Here is a 19353-nt window from a genome sequence, read left to right as displayed (position 1 = left end):
TTCTTTTACATGTATCTGTCCAGTTTTCCCAGCACCACTTATTGAAGAGGCTGTCTTTTCTCCATTGTATACTCTTGCCTCCTTTATCAAAGATAAGGTAACCATATGTGTGTGGGTTTATCTGTGGGCTTCTATCCTGTTCCATTGATCTATATTTCTGTTTTTGTGCCAGTGCCATACTGCCTTGATTTCTGTAGCTTTGTAGTATAGTCTGAAGTCCAGGAGACTGATTCCTCCAGCTCAGTTCTTCTTTCTCAAGATTGCTTTGACTATTCAGGGTCTTTCGTTTCCATACAAATGGTGCAATTTTTTGTTCCAATTCTGTGAAAAATGCCATTGGTAGTTTGATAGGTATTGCATTGAATCTGTAGATTGTTTGGGGTGGTATAGTCAGTTTCACAATGTTGATTCTTCCAATCCAAGAACATAGTATATCTCTCCATCTGTTTGTATCATCTTTAATTTCTTTCATCAGTGTCTTATAGTTTTCTGCAAACAGGTCTTTTATCTCCTTAGGTAGGTTTATTCCTAGGTATTTTATTCTTTTTGTTGCAGTGGTAAATGGGAGTGTTTCCTTAATTTCTCTTTCAGGTTTTTCATCATTAGTGTATTAGAATGCAAAAGATTTCTGTACATTAATTTTGTATCCTGCTACTTTACCAAATTCATTGATTAGCTTTAGTAGTTTTCTGGTAGCATCTTTAGGATTCTCTATGTATAGTATCATGTCATCTGCAAACAGTGACAGTTTTATTTCTTCTTTTCTGATTTGGATTCCTTTTATTTCTTTTTCTTCTCTGATTGCTGTGGCTAAAACTTCCAAAACTATGTTGAATAATAGTGGTGAGAGTGGGCAACCTTGTCTTGTTCCTGAACTTAGCTGAAATGGTTTCAATTTTTCACCATTGAGAATGATGCTGACTGTGGGTTTGTCATAGATAGCCTTTATTATGTGAGGTAGGTTCCCTCTGTGCTACTTTCTGGAGGCTTTTTATCATAAATGGGTGTTGAATTTTCTCAAAAGCTTTTTCTGCATCTACTGAGATGATCATATGGTTTTTCTCCTTCAGTTTGTTAATATGGTGTATCACATTGATTGATTTGCATATATTGAAGAATCCTTGCATTCCTGGGATAAACCCTACTGGATCAGGGTGTATGATCCTTTTAATGTGCTGTTGGATTCTGTTTGCTAGTATTTTGTTGAGGATTTTTGCATCTATGTTCATCAGAGATACTGGCCTGTAGTTTTCTTTTTTTGTGACATCTTTGTCTGGTTTTGGTATCAGGGTGATGGTGGCCTTTTAGAATGAGTTTGGGAGTGTTCCTCCCTCTGCTATATTTTGGAAGAGTTTTAGAAGGATAGGTGTTACCTCTTCTCTAAATGTTTGATAGAATTTGCTTGTGAAGCCATCTGGTCCTGGGCTTTTGTTTGCTGGAAGATTTTTAATCACAATTTCCATTTCAGTGCTTGTGATTGGTCTGTTTATGTTTTCTGTTTCTTTCTGGTTCAGTCTCGGAAGGTTGTGCTTTTCTAAGAATTTGTCCATTTCTTCCAGGTTGTCCATTTTACTGGAATAGAGTTGCTTGTAGTAATCTCTTATGATCCTTTGTATTTCTGCAGTATCAGTTGTTACTTCTCCTTTTTCATTTCTAATTCTGTTGAGTTGAGTCTTCTCCCTTTTTTCTTGATGAGTCTGGCTAATGGTTTATCAATTTTGTTTATCTCCTCAAAGATCCAGCTTTTAGTTTTATTGATCTTTGCTATTGTTTTCTTCATTTCTTTTTCATTTATTTCTGATCTGATCTTTATGATTTCTGTCCTTCTGCTAACCTTGGGGTTTTTTTTGTTCTTCGTTCTCTAATTGCTTTAGGTATGAGGTTAGGTTGTTTATTTGAGATGTTTCTTGTTTCTTGAGGTTGGATTATATTGCTCTAAACTTCCCTCTTAGAACTGCTTTTGCTGCATCCCATAGGTTTTGGGTCATCGTGTTTTCATTGTCATTTGTTTCTAGGTATTTTTTGATTTCCTCTTTGATTTCTTCAGTGATCTCTTGGTTATTAAGTAGTGTATTGTTTAGCCTCCATGTGTTTTTATTTTTTACAAATTTTTTCATGTAATTAATATCTAGTCTCATAGCATTGTGATCAGAAAAGATACTTGATACGATTCAATTTTCTTAAATTTACCAAGGCTTTTGTTGTCCCAACACATTTGTTGTCCCAAGATATGGTCTATCCTGGAGAATGTTCCATGAGCACTTGAGAAGAAAGTGTATTCTGTTGTTCTTGGATGGAATGTCCTGTAAATATCAATTAAGTCCATCTTGTTTAATGTGTCATTTAAAGATGTGTTTTCTTATTTATTTTCATTTTGGATGATCTGTCCATTGGTGAAAGTGGGGTGTTAAAGTCCCCTGCTATTATTGTGTTACTGTTGATTTCTCATTTTATGGCTGTTAGCATTTGCCTTATGTATTGAGGTGCTCCTATATTTGGTGCAGAAATATTTACAATTGTTATATCTTCTTGGATTGATCCCTTGATCATTATGTAGTGTCCTTCTTTGTCTCTTGTAATAGCCTTTATTTTAAAGTCTATTTTGTCTGATGTGAGAATTGCTACTCCAGCTTTCTTTTGTTTTTTTGGTTCAGTATGCAGGCCTCTCACTGTTGTGGCCTCTCCCGTTGCGGAGCACAGGCTCCGGACGCGCAGGCTCAGTGGCCATGGCTCACGGGCCCAGCCGCTCCGCGGCATGTGGGATCTTCCTGGACCGGGGCACGAACCTGTGTCCCCTTCATTGGCAGGCGGACTCCCAACCACTGTGCCACCAGGGAAGCCCCAGCTTTCTTTTGATTTCCATTTGCATGGAATATCTTTTTCCACCCCCTCACTTTCAGTCTGTATGTGTCCCTAGGTCTGAAGTGGGTCTCTTGTAGACAGCATATGTGCAGGTCTTGTTTTTGTATCCATTCAGCCAGTCTATGTCTTTTGGTTGGAGCATTTAATCCATTTACATTTAAGGTAGTTATGGATATGTATGTTCCTATTACCGTTTTCTTAGTTGTTTTGCATTTGTTTTTATAAGTCTTTTCCTTCTCTTGTGTTTCCTGCCTCGAGAAGTTCCTTTCACATTTGTTGTAAAGCTGGTGTGGTGGTGCTGAATTCTCGTAACATTCTCGTAACTTTTGTTTATCTGTAAAGGTTTTAATTTCTCCCTCGAATCTGAATGAGGTCCTTGCTGAGTAGTGTAATCTTGGTTGTAGGTTTTTCCCTTTCATCACTTTAAATATGTCCTGCCACTCCGTTCTGGCTTGCAGAATTTCTGCTGAAAAATCAGCTGTTAACCTTATGGGGATTCCCTTGTATGTTATTTGTTGCTTTTTCCTTGCTGCTTTTAATATTTTTTCTTTGTATTTAATTTTTGATAGTTTGATTAATATGTGTCTCAGAGTGTTTCTCTTTTGGTTTATCCTATATGGTTCTCTCTGTGTTTCCTGGACTTGATTCACTATTTCCTTTCCCATGTTAGGGAAGTTTTTGACTGTACTCTCTTCAAATATTTTCTCAGACCCTTTCTTTTTCTCTTCTTCTTCTGAGACCCATATAATTCGAATGTTGGTGTGTTTAGTGTTGTTCCAGAGGTCTCTGAGACTGTCCTCAATTCTTTTCATTCTTTTTTCTTTATTCTGCTCCCTGGCAGTTATTTCCACCATTTTGACTTCCAGCTCACTTATCCGTTCTTCTGTTATTGATTCCTTCTAGAGTATTTTTAATTTCAGTAATTGTGTTGTTCATCACTGTTTGTTTTCTCTTTAGTTTTTCTAGATCCTTGTTAAATGTTTCTTGCATTTTCTCTATTCTGTTTCCAAGATTTTGGATTATCTTTACTATCATTCCTCTGAATTCTTTTTCGGGTAGTTTGCCTATTTCGTCTTCATTATTTGGTCTTGTAGGTTTTACCTTGCTCCTTCATTTTTAACATATTGTTTTGTTGTTTCATTTTTTGTTTTTTTTTGATGGTTGGTGCTGTATTCCTGTCTTACTGGTTGTTTGGCCTGAGACGTCCAGCACTGGAGTTTGCAGGCAGTTGGATAGAGCTGGGTCTTTGTGTTGAGATGAGGACCTCCAGGAGGTCTCACTCTGATTAATATTACCTGGGGTCTGAGGTTCCTGTTAGTCCAGTGGTTTGGACTCAGAGCTCCCACTACGGGAGCTTGGGCCCAACCTCCACCCTGGGAACCAAGATCCCGCAAGGTTTGTGGCACGGTAAAAAAAAAGAAGAAAGAAAAAAAGGAGCAGTACAATATCAAAGAATAAAAGACAAAATAAAAGTAGAAAGATAAAAAATATATTAGGAAAAGTTAAAGTATAATTGAAACAACTGCAACAAGGCAAAATAAAACCACAACAGAAAAAAGGAAGAAAAGGCAGGGGTGGAGGACAAGCCAAAAGGAGAGATCACTAACAAAGTATAAAGAATAAAATAAAATTAGAAAAATAAAAGATTTATTAGTAAAAATAAAAATATAAAAGAATCAACAACAATGAATCAACAAGGTAAAACAGAACCCCAATCTAAAAGAAAAAAAGGAAAAAAAAAAAAAAAGCCTTGGCCATGGGGCGGAGTTTAGGCTGGGGTGGCACTTAGGCAGGGACTGTGTTTAGAGTGGGGCAGGACCTAGGCGGGTGGGGGGTGACATTTGAGCATGGAGTGGGGCCTAGGTGGGTGACATTTAAGTGTGGGGTGTGGCCTCTGCTTAGGACCTGTGGGGAAGAGGAGAGGCAGCATGTCCAAAGTAGGGCCTCAGGAGTGTGGAGTTCCGTAGTTTGGAGGTAGGGCGCTGAGTGAGGGTGTGTGGGTGGGGTTTAGGCCCAGCTCGTTGGAGGGGGTCTCCGAGTGTAGAGTCGAGGCCCTGGGTGGGGTTGTAGGGGCGGGGCTTGGGCTCTGCACTGCAGGAGGGAGGCTCCGAGGGCAGAGGATTAGGCCCAGGAGCCCAACAGGCTTCCTGGTGCCTAAGTGGACAGGGTGAGCAATGGCTCCGTTCCTTCGTGCCCCTCCCCCACTATCTCGCCCAGGGTCTCCTGTTGCTCCTGGACCACTAACCGTGGGTGGGTCCCGCTGGCTGTAGGAACTCTTCCCCTCCCCCAGTCACCCCTCAGGGGTGCTGGTCCTGGAGGTCCGGCCTTAACTTTTGCTCCCCCTTCCCTCCCTCCCACTCCCTCAGGACCCACGTGGCTGGAGGGGGCCTCAGTGGGCAGAGGACCAGGCCCGGGATCTCAGCAGGTTCCTGGGGGTTCAAGTGGGCAGCGGAAACCTGGCCACACTCCATTTTGATCCTCTACCCTCCCAGTGGTTCCCCGATTTACCCCTTCTCCCTCAGCCACCCCTCGGGGCACCAGTCCCATCCCGCCTCCACCTCTCCTCCCCCTTCCTTCCCCCAATGACCCACGTCCTACCCAGTTGCTGGGGGTTCCTCCCGCCCCCTTAGGTGTCCGTGGTCCCCCACTGGTGCCTGGTAGGTGCCCTAGTTGTGAGGAGGCATGAATTCCGCGTCCCCCTAGTATGCCATCTCGACTCCGCCACCCCCAACATGTTTTTAAGAATGGATTTTTTTTTTTTTTTTTTTTTTTTGTCGTACGTGGGCCTCTCACTGTTGCGTCCTCTCCCGCTGTGGAGCATAGGCTCCGGACGCGCAGGCTCAGCGGCCATGGCTCACGGGCCCAGCTGCGTGGGATCCTCCTGGACCGGGCACGAATCCGCGTCCCCTGCATTGGCAGGTGGACTCTCAACCACTGCGCCACCAGGGAAGCCCAAGAATGGATTTTTGTATAGCTGAATACTTAAATTCTATACAGCTTCAAAGGACTAATGATTGACAGGATTAACATTTTACCTTCCTATAAGAAAATGAAACTTCTCAACATTGGAATGTGGGAAGTGGCTGCCTTGTAAAGAATAGAAAATGAGGCTGGAAAGCTAATGACATATAGACGGGGATTTCTTTACCAGGTCTGTGATTAGTTATTAAAAGAAATTCCTAATTAAGGGAAGGAAGACAGGGTTAAAGAGAGGAGGAATTAGTTGCAAAAGTAGATTGAAAGTCACAGTTAAACAAAAGGAAATATTTTTAAGTGTATGTCAGTACTAGAAATTATTATTTCCTGGAGATTGAGTTGAATAACTTCTGGAATCCAAGTCTAAGATTTTAGGTTAATGATCCTGAGGAGAGGACTACTTTAGGCTTTGTGTTTCTCTTTATGGCCTGCTAATTCTGCTTCTTAGAGGGCCTAAAAGTTGTTTTATAAAGCATCAGATAAATTTAGAAATACATGGAAATTATTTAGGCATACAAGTAAATGAATCGGACTTCTTCTGGTCTTGATAGAATAAAATGGATCAGATTTACTCTTTCAACTTAACTAGAAAACTAGATAAAACATCAAGCAAGAATTTTCAGACATTGGATAACAGTGATTCCTGAGAGAAGGGAAATGGAAAGGATGAGCCTATGATTTCCACAGCTTACTGGGGTGGTGTGTTGAGGGGAGAGAGCTGGTAAAGCCTGGCAGTGCCTGGCAGTCTTGTGAGTGGAGGAGACAGAGTTCAGGGAGGCCAAAGTGGCTAAGGTTTGTGAGATAAATACTGGAGGGGAAGTTGCTGAACAAAGAGAAAAAAGCTCCAGAGATGTGCAGTGGGCCCCTCTCAAATCTTTGGCTGAGTACTGATCTGTACATATATGGGGAGAAACTACCAGAGCCTGGAGAAAGAACCACCAGGAAGAAGGAATGAGAACAAGCCTGAGAGCTAACACAGGTGCCAAGAATAGTTCATGTCCCAACCATCTAGAGTAGAAAAGTTGTGGGGCATTGAATAGAGTCCTCAAAAGGGCATTGCTTCAAGAGTGGGGCCAAAGTGACCCTAGAATAAAGGCCGCCTGAACCCAAGGTAACAAGCTTAAATACAAGTCTTGAAAGCTTGAAACTGATCCAACTAACTTAACTATATCACAGAACAAAGCCCAACAATATTTAAAGGAACACAGCAAATTCTGGTAACAACAAAACCCAACAACATGAAATTCACAATGTCTAGCATCCAATTAAAATTTCTCAGGCATGCAAATAGAAGAAAAATATAACAAAGGGAAAAAACAGTCACTATAGAAATACCCAGAAAAGACAAAAATGATAGGATTAGCCAAGAAAGATATTAAAACAGATACCATGAACATATTCACATGTTCAGGAAAGTAGAGGAAAGTGGACATTATGAGGAGAAAAATGGAAAATATAAAAGACCCAAATTGAACTTCTAGAGATGAAAAATACAGTATCTGAAATGAAAAATACATGAGATGAGATTAACATATTAGACACTGTGGAAGGAACAGTTAGTGAACTTGAAAATAGAGCAATAGGAACCATTTCAAATGAAATAGAAAAAGGCTGAGAAAAGATGACTAGAGCTTAGTGAGCTCTGGGGCAGTGTCAAGCCTAAGCATGTAATTGAAGTCCCAGAAGGGAAGGTGGGGTATAAGTGGTATCAGAAAAAAATGTTTAAAGGAATAACGGTGGAAGATTTTCCAAATCTGGAAATATACTGACAGATCCAAGAAATTCAGCATACCTCAAGTAGAAGAAACACCATAGTGAAATGTATAATAATCAAATTGCTAAAGACCACTGATAAAGAGAAAACTAATGAAAGCAACCAGAGGAAAAGAGACATATCATGTACAGAGGAACAAAGATCTGTCAGAAACCATGTAGGCCAGAGGACAATATAGCTACATCTTTAAAGTTCTGAAGGAGGAAAAAAAAAAAGCTTGGCAACCTAAATTCTATACCAGCAAATATATCTTTCAAAAAATAAGGCTATACTCTTTTAGGCAGACAAATGCTGAAAGAATTCATCACCAGCAGACTTCTACCATAAGAAATGTTAAAAGATATTTGTCAGGCAGAAGAAAAATATGAGGTAAAAGTTTCAATCTACACAAGGAGTGAAGAGCAGTGGAAATGCTCTCAGTTTTTAATATCTCTGAAAGACAATTGACAAGTCAAAAGTAGAACAACATACTGTGGGGTTTATAACATGTTGAAGTAAAGTATATGACAATCATAACACAAAGGAGGGGAAAAAATGGAAGTACATACTTGTTTAAGGTTCCTATACAATACATGAAGTGGTATAATGTTATACGAAGGTAGACTACAATAAGTTAAAGACATATAAATCCTAGAGCAACCAGTTAAAAACAAAAACAAAAAGAGATATCGTTATAAGCCAGTAATGGAGATAAAATGGAATTAAAAGATACAATCCAAAGGAAGGCAGGGAAAGAGGAAGGATACAAAGAACAGATGGGACAAATAGTAAAAGAAGAACATGATGGTGGATTTAAAACCAGCCATCTCAGTAATCACATTAAATGTAAATGACCTAACCCAGCACACCCAGTAGAAATATAATGTGAGCCATCTATGTAATTTTAAGTTTTCTAGTAGTCACATTAAAAAAAAAGTAAAAAGAAACAGGTAAAGCTTATTTTATAATACATTTTATTTAACCCAATATATCCAAAATATGTTATTTTGGCATGTAAGAAATCTGAAAATATTGTTAATGAGTATTTTACCTTCTATTTAAAATGTGTATATTTTACACTTACAACACAACTTGCATTAGTCATATTTCAAGTGCTCAAGAGTCACATTTGGCTAGTAGCTACCGTATTGGACAGTATAAACATCCTGTTAAAAGGCAGAGATTGTCAGATTAGGTTAAAAAATCTGTCTACAGGAAACCTGTTTTAAATATGAAGACACATATAGGTTAAAAGTAAAAGGATGGAAAAAATATACCGTGCCAACACTAAACAAAGGAAAGATGAAGTAACTATATTAATATCACACCAAGTAGATTTCAGAGCAAGTCATATTACCAGTGATAGACTTTTCATAATGGTAAACGGGTAAGTTCATCAAGAGGATTAACAACCTAGATACGTACACACCTAACAGAACTTCAAAATAGATGAAGTAAAAACTGAGAAAATTGGAAGGGGAAATAGACAAATTTATAATTACTGTTGAAGATTTCAATACCTCTCTCTCAATAATTAACTGTTTCCAAGGAGAAGTTAAATCTAAGTGATGCTTGGTAAGAGAGGAAACATCTTGCCAAACATTAAGCCCAACTAGACAAACCTAGCACAGGGAGTAGGTTTTCCTTAGGAAATAAAAACTGCGTAAGAAGGGAAAAAAATCAGACAAAATGAGATAAACTAGTTAAGTGAATATGATGGGGTCTACGATATGGTATGCACTCTAACATATGGAATAAAATGACCAGAATGGAAGTTATAGTGTTTCTAACATGACTCATGGGAAGATTCCACGTCATTATAGTTTACCTCTTTAAAGTGTTTCTTAGTAGAACTAGTCCTATTGATAAACCAGGGATTTATGTGAGGTCACAGGGAGAATAATTACAGTTGTCATGACTCCATAAAAATAGATGTTGCCTGCCTCTCTTTCTCTAGAACCTTGGCAGTAATTCTAATAATTTATTACTTGAATTTGCATGTGAGAAAAATCCTGGACACAGTGAGGGATGCAGTAACATAGAGCTTACCTGAAGTCTGCCTTCTTGGTTTCTATAATATTATTAGATTAGATCTTTTTAGGAGTGAGTGACCTTCTGACTCATAATATTCAGGGGTTGTTGCTTGGTTAGTCTTTCGGGTTTTCTGGTTGACAAGGATAAGCCTAATTTAAAAATCAGAATGAGGGAGACTTCCCCAGTGGCGCAGTGGCTAAGAATCTGCCTGCCAATGCAGGGGACACGGGTTCGAGCCCTGGTCCAGGAAGATCCCACATGCCCCAGAGCAACAAAGCCCGTGTGCCACAACTACTGAGCCTGAGCTCTAGGGCCTGCGTGCCACAACTACTGAGCCCGCGTGCTGCAACAACTGAAGCCCGCGCGCCTAGAGCCTGTGCTCCACAACAAGAGAAGCCACCGCAAGTAGCCCACGCACCACAAGGAAGAGTAGCCCCCACTCGCCACAACTAGAGAAAGCCTGTGCACAGCAACGAAAACCCAACACAGCCAAAAATAAATACAATTAAATCTTTAAAAAAAAAAAATTCAGAATGAGTATGTAGAGGGGAAAATCTGGAGGGGTAAAATAGGAAAACAGCTTTTTTCCCCCCTGAAAGTTATCTGGGTCTCTGCTTAGGAACACTGTCATGCTCAGGACTTTTAGAACATTTATTTCCTAAGTCAATTATAAGGGTTCAAAGAGTGAAATTGGAAAGGGTTAAAGTCAGGATTGTATTGTGAAATGTTTTACTTCTATATGCATGAAAAAACAATAGTTTGGCTGGTTTACTGCATGAGAAGGAGGATACAAATAACAGTCATTTATGTCATTGTGGTAGCATACAGGAAAAGGATTGAGTCCCTAGTTTGAAAACATGGTAGGCTTTTCTTTTAAAGAGAAGCTTTTTTCAGCTTCAACCTGGCAGCTCTTCAAATAAAATCACAAAGGAATAAGACACTATAAACAACCATTCCACCCCCAGACAGGGCTGCATAGACAAGTAGGCACTCATGGCCAAAGCTGCGAAGGCAGCAGGAAGGGCAACTCTTCAGGCACCAGGAGCTGCAGCAAGCAGAGGCAAGTGTGGGCCCCCAAAAGAGGGACAAGTGCAAGACAAACAGTAGGCACAGGGCTGACTTATTACTCCTAGCCCCCTATTCCAAAGGGAATTGAAGATCTTCTGAAGCTAAGAGAGTCCTGAGTGCAGAAAGGCTCTCACCATGGAAGGGGAGGGACCCTTGTCTTCACAAAATACAAGCAAACGCTCTGACCATCACTGCTCCTCTTTCATCTGAAGCACTGTGATCCCTTCTCTCATTTCTTTTTCCTTTATCTTCAGCCCTCTGTGAGATGACGTGTAGGATTCTTTTTGTTCTCCTAACTCCTAGCTTGTTTTTTTGGTATGATTGTGTCTTGGCTGAACTATGGCAATTTTCCTCATTTGTATAGAGTAAGAGCTGAAAAACTGAGGAGAAAAACTCGGATCTAAATTCTGCCTCAGATGTCAGATTACATGTCCTCAGTTAATGGGAGGGAACATTGAAGCCACTAAACTCCCTCCTACTGAGATACAGTAGAAATGAAAAAGAACCCAGACCACTCCATAGAGCTAATTAATGAGCTGACTTTGGAGGAAGCCATTTCCCTCTCAGTGGAGAAACCTTGGTTGGAGGCAGAACTGAAGCAGTGGAAGAGGGATTCTTAGTGTGGTGTCCTGATCACTAGGTCTCTGTTCCTGTTCAGCTGGCTTGGTCTTTAGCTTTATAAGTCCACTCTCTCAAAATAACAAAATGAAATAAGAAGCCAAAGAGCTCAGTCTGTGTAGGTCCAGCTAAACTTAATTGGTTTCTGGCACTCTTTCCTCCTGAAAAATAGGATAGTCATGTGTAGCGTGACACTCATTTATGTCATCCTTTTCACTTCAGGGTAACGATCCCAAAGGTGGTATACCCCTCTGATGGGCACCTGGGGGAGATATATCTCCGTGGCTTTCATGTGCTTGGCTATCCTTATCTCTCTCTGATTTCTTCTGCTTCCGTCCTAAGTCCTTGTTGCCTGTTGTAATACATAACTTGTCTGCCCCCTTGGAGGGTTTGGCTTACAGTGACTGACAGGTTGTCTGCCTGTTCACTTCACCCCCTGGATTGAAGGGTTTATTTAGCCTCATAGCATGGCTAATATTGTGGAATAGAATGCCAGAGGAATCAGTCCCTTCCTGCTGATTTTCTCTCACCAGAGGACGTAGATTATAGCTGTGAAATCTGTGCTTGCTGAGCAGATCCTCCTGCATTCCTGGCTGCCTTCACAAGCCGAGAAGCATCCTTTAGCACCATTATCTTCGGGGGCAGGGTTAGATTAAAAACGTGGATTGGAGAAATCTGTGATCCTAATTGTGTAATTCATTGTCATTATTGTAAATAACTGAGCTCCAGTTACCTGTTGGGCATCACTCAGCAGAGAATTAACCACAACCTGAGTCCTCTGGGCCTGTTGTTCTGTCTTCAGAGATGCAGGAAGAACAGTGTCTTTCTTCAGTCCTGGCTCTCCCTCCCACCACCCTCCGAGCTCTGCTTCATGGTGAATGTGGTTTCCCTGCAACTGCTTAGGCATCCTCATCTATAGGCCCTTTCTCTGGTCTAGACCATGCTCCGGTGTGTTCCTGGCAGTGTTCCCTGCTGCCTCCCCAGCATGTAGTTGCCTACTATTGGGCAGTAGCTCACTGCTCTGGCATTCTAGTGTGTAAATATTTGTCAAAGGACGGTGGTGTTTTCCCTTTCCCCAAAAAGCATTCTGAAAAATGTGCCTGTTTTCTTAGTCATATTTCCAAGCTTTGGATCAGTTAGCCCATTCATTCCTTGCAGTTGACAGACACTGGCCTGACCTCAGCTGGCCACATAAAGTAAGTGTGCAGTAACTTCCGGCACAGTAACTTTCAAGCTTTGGTACCAAGGAGTCCTGGACTTAAAGGAACCATGGACGACATAGTCATTGTTAGAGAACACATAGTTTCATTAACATATCTCCTTTATCAAGCATTTTAATTTCTTTCACTTGTACTTGATATTGAAGGCATAAATGAAATCAACAAAAATGAGGCAGCTAACCATGTAGGTTCTGGGGGAGAACTTTACTCTTCATGTTTGTCATTCTACTTTCAGGTCTCATGTAATGTAGGTTAGACTGTATCCATGTCTGCCTCTATAAAGGTGACATTGCTGAGCTACTACCAGTTTAGAGATGTTTTTCCAGTATAGTTGATGGTTTATTCTGTCACTCAATTCTACTTGAGGCCAAAACAGTTTGCTTCTGCTAGGTGGCTTGTTAGGCTGAAAATGCAATCCTTAGTCATGGAGCAGAATTTTCTATCTTTGTGCAGAATCAGGAGACCTACATAGAAGGATTGAACTACTGATCTTAGCTTTATTAACACTAGACTCTGAGCTCAGGATTTATTTAAATTACTCGCACAGTCCCGATAGATTAAAGGAACTGCTAGTGTGTACCTCATTTAACTGCTTGTACTCCTTCCTTTCGTTTTCTCTGAGTCTCACTTTGTACCACCCCTTCCTCCTCATTTTCCAGTTTTTTTAACCTGATCTTCAGTCTTCTACAAGTCCGACCAACATCTTCCCATATGTATCCGGACCCATATATATACACGTGTGTGTGTGTGTGTGTGTGTGTGTGTGTGTGTGTATACACTCACACACACACATCAGCTTTTTCTGTTTTCACTGTTTCTAACCACCTCAACACCTTCCTCCCTTCTAGTCAGAATTTGATACAGGGACATGAGGCTGTTGGGTGTTGAAGTCATAATTGAATTGATTAGGAAACTAACCTATGCTGTGCAATATAGCAACTGTGTTTCCTTCTTACAACACAACTATTTTGAAAGGCTGGAGTATCTAGTTTAATACATATACTTTCTTCCCACAGATCATCAATTTCTACATGAATATGCTGATGGAGCGAAGTAAAGAGAAGGGATTGCCAAGCGTGCATGCATTTAATACCTTTTTTTTCACTAAGTTAAAAACGGCTGGTTATCAAGCAGTGAAACGTTGGACCAAGAAAGTGGATGTCTTTTCTGTTGACATTCTTTTGGTGCCCATTCACCTGGGAGTGCACTGGTGTCTTGCTGTGAGTGCCTCTTTTATTGCTGATAAAATTTAAAAGAAATCTATGTAATTATAGAATACACAGAGAGTAGTGAATATTAGTTCTACATTTTCACTAGATGACTGACAGAAAAAGTAGCATTTAGTTGTCTAAAAATTGGATAGATCAGTGAACTCCCTGTCAAGAGTGGGAGATACTTAGTCTTGGAAGAAAGCTGTGGAGTTTTCCTTTTCTGGAAATATTTAAAAAGGGAGTTATAAGTCAAAGCAGGCTAAAGGCAAGGCATGGGGAGTAAAAGTGACTTCTTACTGATGCTGCCAACTCAGATTCTATGACTGTTATTTTCTGCCTAATCATGACTTGTCTTGCATACTTGGTAATTTAATATTTTTTATGACTCTGAGAACATGGATACATGAGCTTAATATATTAATAAAAGTATAAAAAGTATTTCACAGTCTGTTTTGAGTTACCTTTGAAAAGCATAAGCCAAAAGGAAATTCTCCAAGTAAAGAAACAAAACCTAGACTCTTTTACCATCTTTCAGAAAATGTATGGACATTATCTCACTCAACTTTCGTTCTCTGAAGAGCATGTTTTGTCTTCACTGTTACCCACAGTGCAGATGGAGAACCTGAATACTAGAAAAAGGTTTCAGGGCAATTACTGGAGCCGCCAGTCAATTAGCCCCCATCGCAGTTCTGAGTAAATAATCCCCCTGTTCTTCTCTCCTCTGCAGATTAAGCATGGTATAACGCTAAGCATCCATCAGACTTGTCATGATATCATAGGAAATCTGGCAGGAGGTTCCAAACTCCAGGGAAGGAAAAAGCTGAGAAACCAGTTTTCTTCACTTCATAAACACAGATTTTTTTTTTTTTTTAATTCCCAGGTTGTAGACTTTAGAAAGAAGAATATTACCTATTACGACTCCATGGGTGGGATAAACAATGAAGCCTGCAGGATCCTCTTGTAAGTAGGGAGTTGAGGACAAAGAGTTTGATGTTGGGTATATGTTATGTTTTTCCAGCTATTGAACTCAGTTCTCTGATCCCTTCAATGTAGTGATTAATAAAGGAAATCTTTATCTTGAATAAGAATGGGTATTTTCCATCTAAGTAAGTAAAGTTTAATAATAATATAATACCAAAAATACACCCTAATGGGGATAATTACTGTCCCAGTGCTCTAAATATAGAGTGGATATATACATATAGATATAGAAACTACTTAGAAATCATCTACTCCAACCTCCTAAATTTTCAGATGAAGAAACCAAGACCCACAGAGGTGACTTACATTTGCTCAGGTCCTACTAGTTAGTGGCTCAACTGGGAACCAGAATGCAAATCTCTTTATATCCCATCTGTTTCTCTTTCCAAAATGTCTATTCCTCACTGTACCATTTTGGCAGCCAGGAGGGGGCTGGGTTCCAGAATGGTGAGCAGTTCACACTTAAGAAGAGTGCTGTATATGAGGTATGCACTCAACAAATTGTTGATTTGGATTGAATTTTCACACAGGAGAATCAAGACTATAAATAAATAAGTACCTCAGTATTGCTGGAGAAACATTTTTCTTCCATTAGATTGAGTTCTGTAGGCCCATATAAACCAAGGAGAAGAATCAGAACTTGTTCCTCAGGACGGACAGTAGGTAGAAAGAGCCTGGGTATCAAAGGCAGATATCATGCTTCTCTTGGGTTGACAGGGCAGGCCTGAATTGTGGGACCTCCAAAGGAAGCTTAGCAGTCCAAAGATTCCCTGCCCAGTAGTACATACTGTTTCCTTAGACGCGCAGAAGAAAACTTCCTAAGGATTGTCAACCCCATTCTTGCAGTGGCAGCTGTCATCACTGCTCCCCAAGCTCATCTCATTCCCTCCCAATACCTTTAGGCAATACCTGAAGCAAGAAAGCATTGACAAGAAAAGGAAAGAGTTTGACACCAATGGCTGGCAACTCTTCAGCAAGAAAAGCCAGGTACATTTCTCCTTGATGAGATGGAAATCCTGAGACTAGGGTATTAGAAAGAAAAGGATTTTACTGCTTGGTCCCCAGAGACCTTCTGTGTTAGTGTCTAGCCTCACCTCAGCTTGGTCGTTTGGTTCCTTGGGGAAGGTAGAGTAAGCTATCTGTGGGAAACTAGTATTGTGTTTCTTATGAAGAACTAGGTTTTATAAATGCCCAGCTATTTTGCTAAACTTTCATCTGTGGGAAATGTTTGCAGATTGTTTGGCCCTTGTGGGAGGGGCCAGCTTTTACACCCTTGGGTGTCATGGAAATCTAAGATAGTCTCCTGTGTGATTAATATGAAATACACAGGCTGGACTGAGATGCTGAATTTTTTTCTCTGAGCTTCTGTTGTTCTGAGTGGGGGACCAGGGTCATCTCTTCAAAATTCAGGGAAACCTGTAAAATTTATATCCTTTGGCTCTTATTTATAATCTAAGAAAGAAGGAAGCTTGGAAAGATGTCACTTTTTTTATTGTTTTTGGCCTTTCAGGAAATTCCACAGCAGATGAATGGAAGCGACTGTGGCATGTTTGCCTGCAAATATGCTGACTGCATTACCAAAGACAGACCAATCAACTTCACACAGGTGAGCCAAGCCTTCAGGAGGGAGCTCTATGACCACCCCATCTCCAGGCTGCCAGATAGATGTTTTTCCCTCCACTTGCTCCACTTAGGGGCTCTGCTTCAGCTTGTGGCTCATAACATGGGTGGTTACTGCCTGTGCCGCCTCACAAGAAAAAGGGTAGTGATAGGCCACATCCTGGGTTACCATATATCACATATTGTGATGTATGGGCAGAGCCTTCTTCTCCGCCCATCTCTCCCACCTACCTCAAATCCTGTGAGAAGCAGAGAACTGGGACCAGAGCAAGTTTCCTATAGTTTCCCTTTATTTGGGTAGCAGTTAAGTTTTGGAACAGGCCACACCTTGATCTAGTATAATTTGTTATGCTGCCCTCTTCCGCTGCCCCTCACTTGATGCAGCTGGTCAGTCTTCTTATAGTTTGTGATTGTTTATTTCTGTCCATGTGGTCCTTCGGAGACCAAGGTGGATTGAGACTAGAGATTAGGGGTTATTCTGTGTCCTTCACTTAACTCTTTACTTCTGTTTAAATCAATGACTTTACAAGATTTTTCCACCATAGCCCTTGGGTGGAGCTCACTCTTGCAGTTCCTATAACATCTCCTGTAAAAAGTGAGTTTTTGGTTTTCAAGCTCGGATCTCATATCCTCTTAAAAGTTTAACATAGAGGACTCGATAGACACCGTTCTCAAAATTCTTGGAGACATTTGGGTGTACCCTGGGGACTCCTGGCAATGCCCAACAAAACTTCTAAAGTTACAACAATGGAAAATAGCAATAAAGATAGTAATAGAAAAAAGCAATAGAAAGAAAAAAATCACATGTGATAAAGAAGGAGCCATTTGAAAGATCAGAAATTCAGCTGAGATTATTTTAGTTGAAAACTTCAAGACGGAAAGGAGTGTTAGGTCTGCATACAAGAAATGAAAATAAGGGTGTCTCTGTGTCCCTACAGCAACACATGCCCTACTTCCGGAAGCGGATGGTCTGGGAAATCCTCCATCGAAAGCTCTTGTGAAGACTGTCTCAATTAGCAGACGTGGACTTGTGGGAGACCAGCTCTTTGTTGTCTACGGCCAGAGACCTTGGAAACAGCTGCTCCCAACCCTCTGTTCTTGTAAAGTCCTTGATCCTGGACCAGGCCCTGGAGAGATGCACTCACAAGCACATCTGCCTTTCCTTTTGTATCTCAGATACTATTTTTGCAAAGAAACTTTGGTGCTGTGAAAGGGGTGAGGGACATCCCTAAGCTGAAGAGAGAGACTGCTTTTCACTTCTTCAGTTCTGCCATCTTATTTTCAAAGGGCTCCAGCCTCACTCAGTCTCTAATTAGGGGCCTGAGAGAAGCTTGGAAAGACTCTTGATTTCATGTAAACTCTTGTTGTTAGGCCTTACTAAGAGGTAGGAAAGGACGTGGGCAAAAAGGTAGGGATGAAAACCACCAGCATATACACGCACACATACATAAACACAGGATTTTCAAGATATGTCACTGGGAAAGTGACTGTAAACTGGACTTTGGGGCACCTGCGTAATTCCCTCCTCCAGGACTTTTCCTATTTATATGCCCCTTTGTAAAATCCGTCTGCTTCTGTACAAGGCTGTTTTATCATCTGTAGCTTCTTCCTCTCCTGAGGCACAACACGTGAGCCCTGGATGGACCCCGAAGTCCCAGGCAGTCCTTTCCTTAAAAGCAGAGGCTTGCATGTGCTCACAACACATGATATGGGGAAGACCCACCCAGGGAGCGGTTTAGTGGAGCGACAAGGCACCACTTTTACTGCTACCTACTTCTGACCAAGAAGAAGGACCTCAGTCTTTAGCATAAAATTCCAGCATTGGATGAATGCAGGTCTAGTTTGGTCTGTGGCTAGCTAGTTTAAATATGTTTCTAACCACAGAGAATTTAATATATATATATATTTCACAGGGATATGTTTTTGTTTTTTTTTTTGAAGGCTGAATGTGTTCACCATTTTAGCCTGTAGGTTTATTACCATTTTCCAAATTTAGCTCCAGCACGCACAGATCCCAGCCCCTATGTGTAGGGTGTTTGTGGACTTCCTAACAGAATATTTTGGTTCCTGGATGGATTTGGCTTAGGGGTAGAGGTTACAGAGGGAGGCGAGATTTTCAACTGGAAAACGGGTGGAATTTGTACTGATCAACCTGAGAATGAAAAACTGCTATTCCTTTTGTTCTATGTGGCATCTCCCCACCCTCTGAGCGCTCCTCAGGCTAGATAGTGAAATGATCCAATGCCAGTGTCATTTTGTACTTAAGTTCCAAAATAGGAACATTTTATACTTTTTTCTGTATTGTAATAGGTAGTTTTGTACGAAATCTTTTCTTCTCTTCCCATGTACCTCATCCTTTCCAACATTGTGCTTTCTCCCTGGGCTTATTTGAAAATTTTACTCTGTTTTATATCAAGCTTGTTTAGTACATTTTTCTATGTGTTACCACAGGTTACAATTTGAAAAGAAAACTATTTTTTTTAAATATTCCATTGTTAACTGAATGTTACTGTTTTCCACTCCAGCAACTAGATGTCCTACGTACGTTTTTCATACTGCCTGCCTTTAGGGGGAAGACCACCTTTTGTTTGTTTGTTTTCTTTTTTTTTCTTCTTTCTTTCTTGCCTGTTTTGTTTTGTTTTGTTTTGTTTTGGGTTTTTTTGGTGTTTTCTATAGGAAATAAATAGCTTTCTATATATGAGTTCCTGGGACTTTCACATTCTCGTTTAGAGAGCTATGGCATGCAGGCTCATTGTGGGACTCCTGAACATTGATTCTTGGTACTTAAGGTATTTAAGTGACAACTTGAAAGGTGACAATATGGTGTAGATTTTGGACCATGAATCAAAAAGACCTGAGTTTTTCAGGCACTCTTGCTATTGTCTGGGGGACTCAAAACAAGATACTTCTGTGTATTTATTGTTTGTCCATTTAGATAACATCTGTCTTACCTTCCTCACAGACTTTTTGTACAGACCAAAGCAACAAATATTTATTGCCATGTACAGCA

General features: G+C 40.5%; 1 protein-coding gene across 3 annotated transcripts in view; it reads left to right on the top strand.

Annotated features, from left to right (window-relative positions):
* The window catches only part of SENP1 (SUMO specific peptidase 1), a 60172-nt gene extending 41339 nt beyond the window's left edge, over positions 1-18833 (top strand). For 2 of the 3 annotated variants that reach the window (XM_060024663.1, XM_060024662.1), the window contains exons 14-18: positions 13548-13751; positions 14623-14702; positions 15626-15710; positions 16234-16329; positions 17282-18833. In XM_060024663.1, the coding sequence (XP_059880646.1) occupies positions 13548-13751; positions 14623-14702; positions 15626-15710; positions 16234-16329; positions 17282-17344 (528 nt within the window). In that variant the 3' untranslated portion in view covers positions 17345-18833. The remainder of the gene's footprint in view (positions 1-13547; positions 13752-14622; positions 14703-15625; positions 15711-16233; positions 16330-17281) is intronic. The other variant, XM_060024665.1, reaches the window with a different exon arrangement.
* Positions 18834-19353: the final 520 nt, after the last annotated feature.

Source organism: Delphinus delphis, chromosome 11 (genome assembly GCF_949987515.2).
Source record: "Delphinus delphis chromosome 11, mDelDel1.2, whole genome shotgun sequence".
In the NCBI taxonomy this organism is placed as follows: domain Eukaryota; kingdom Metazoa; phylum Chordata; class Mammalia; order Artiodactyla; family Delphinidae; genus Delphinus; species Delphinus delphis.
This window is presented reverse-complemented; position numbering and strand designations above follow the sequence as displayed.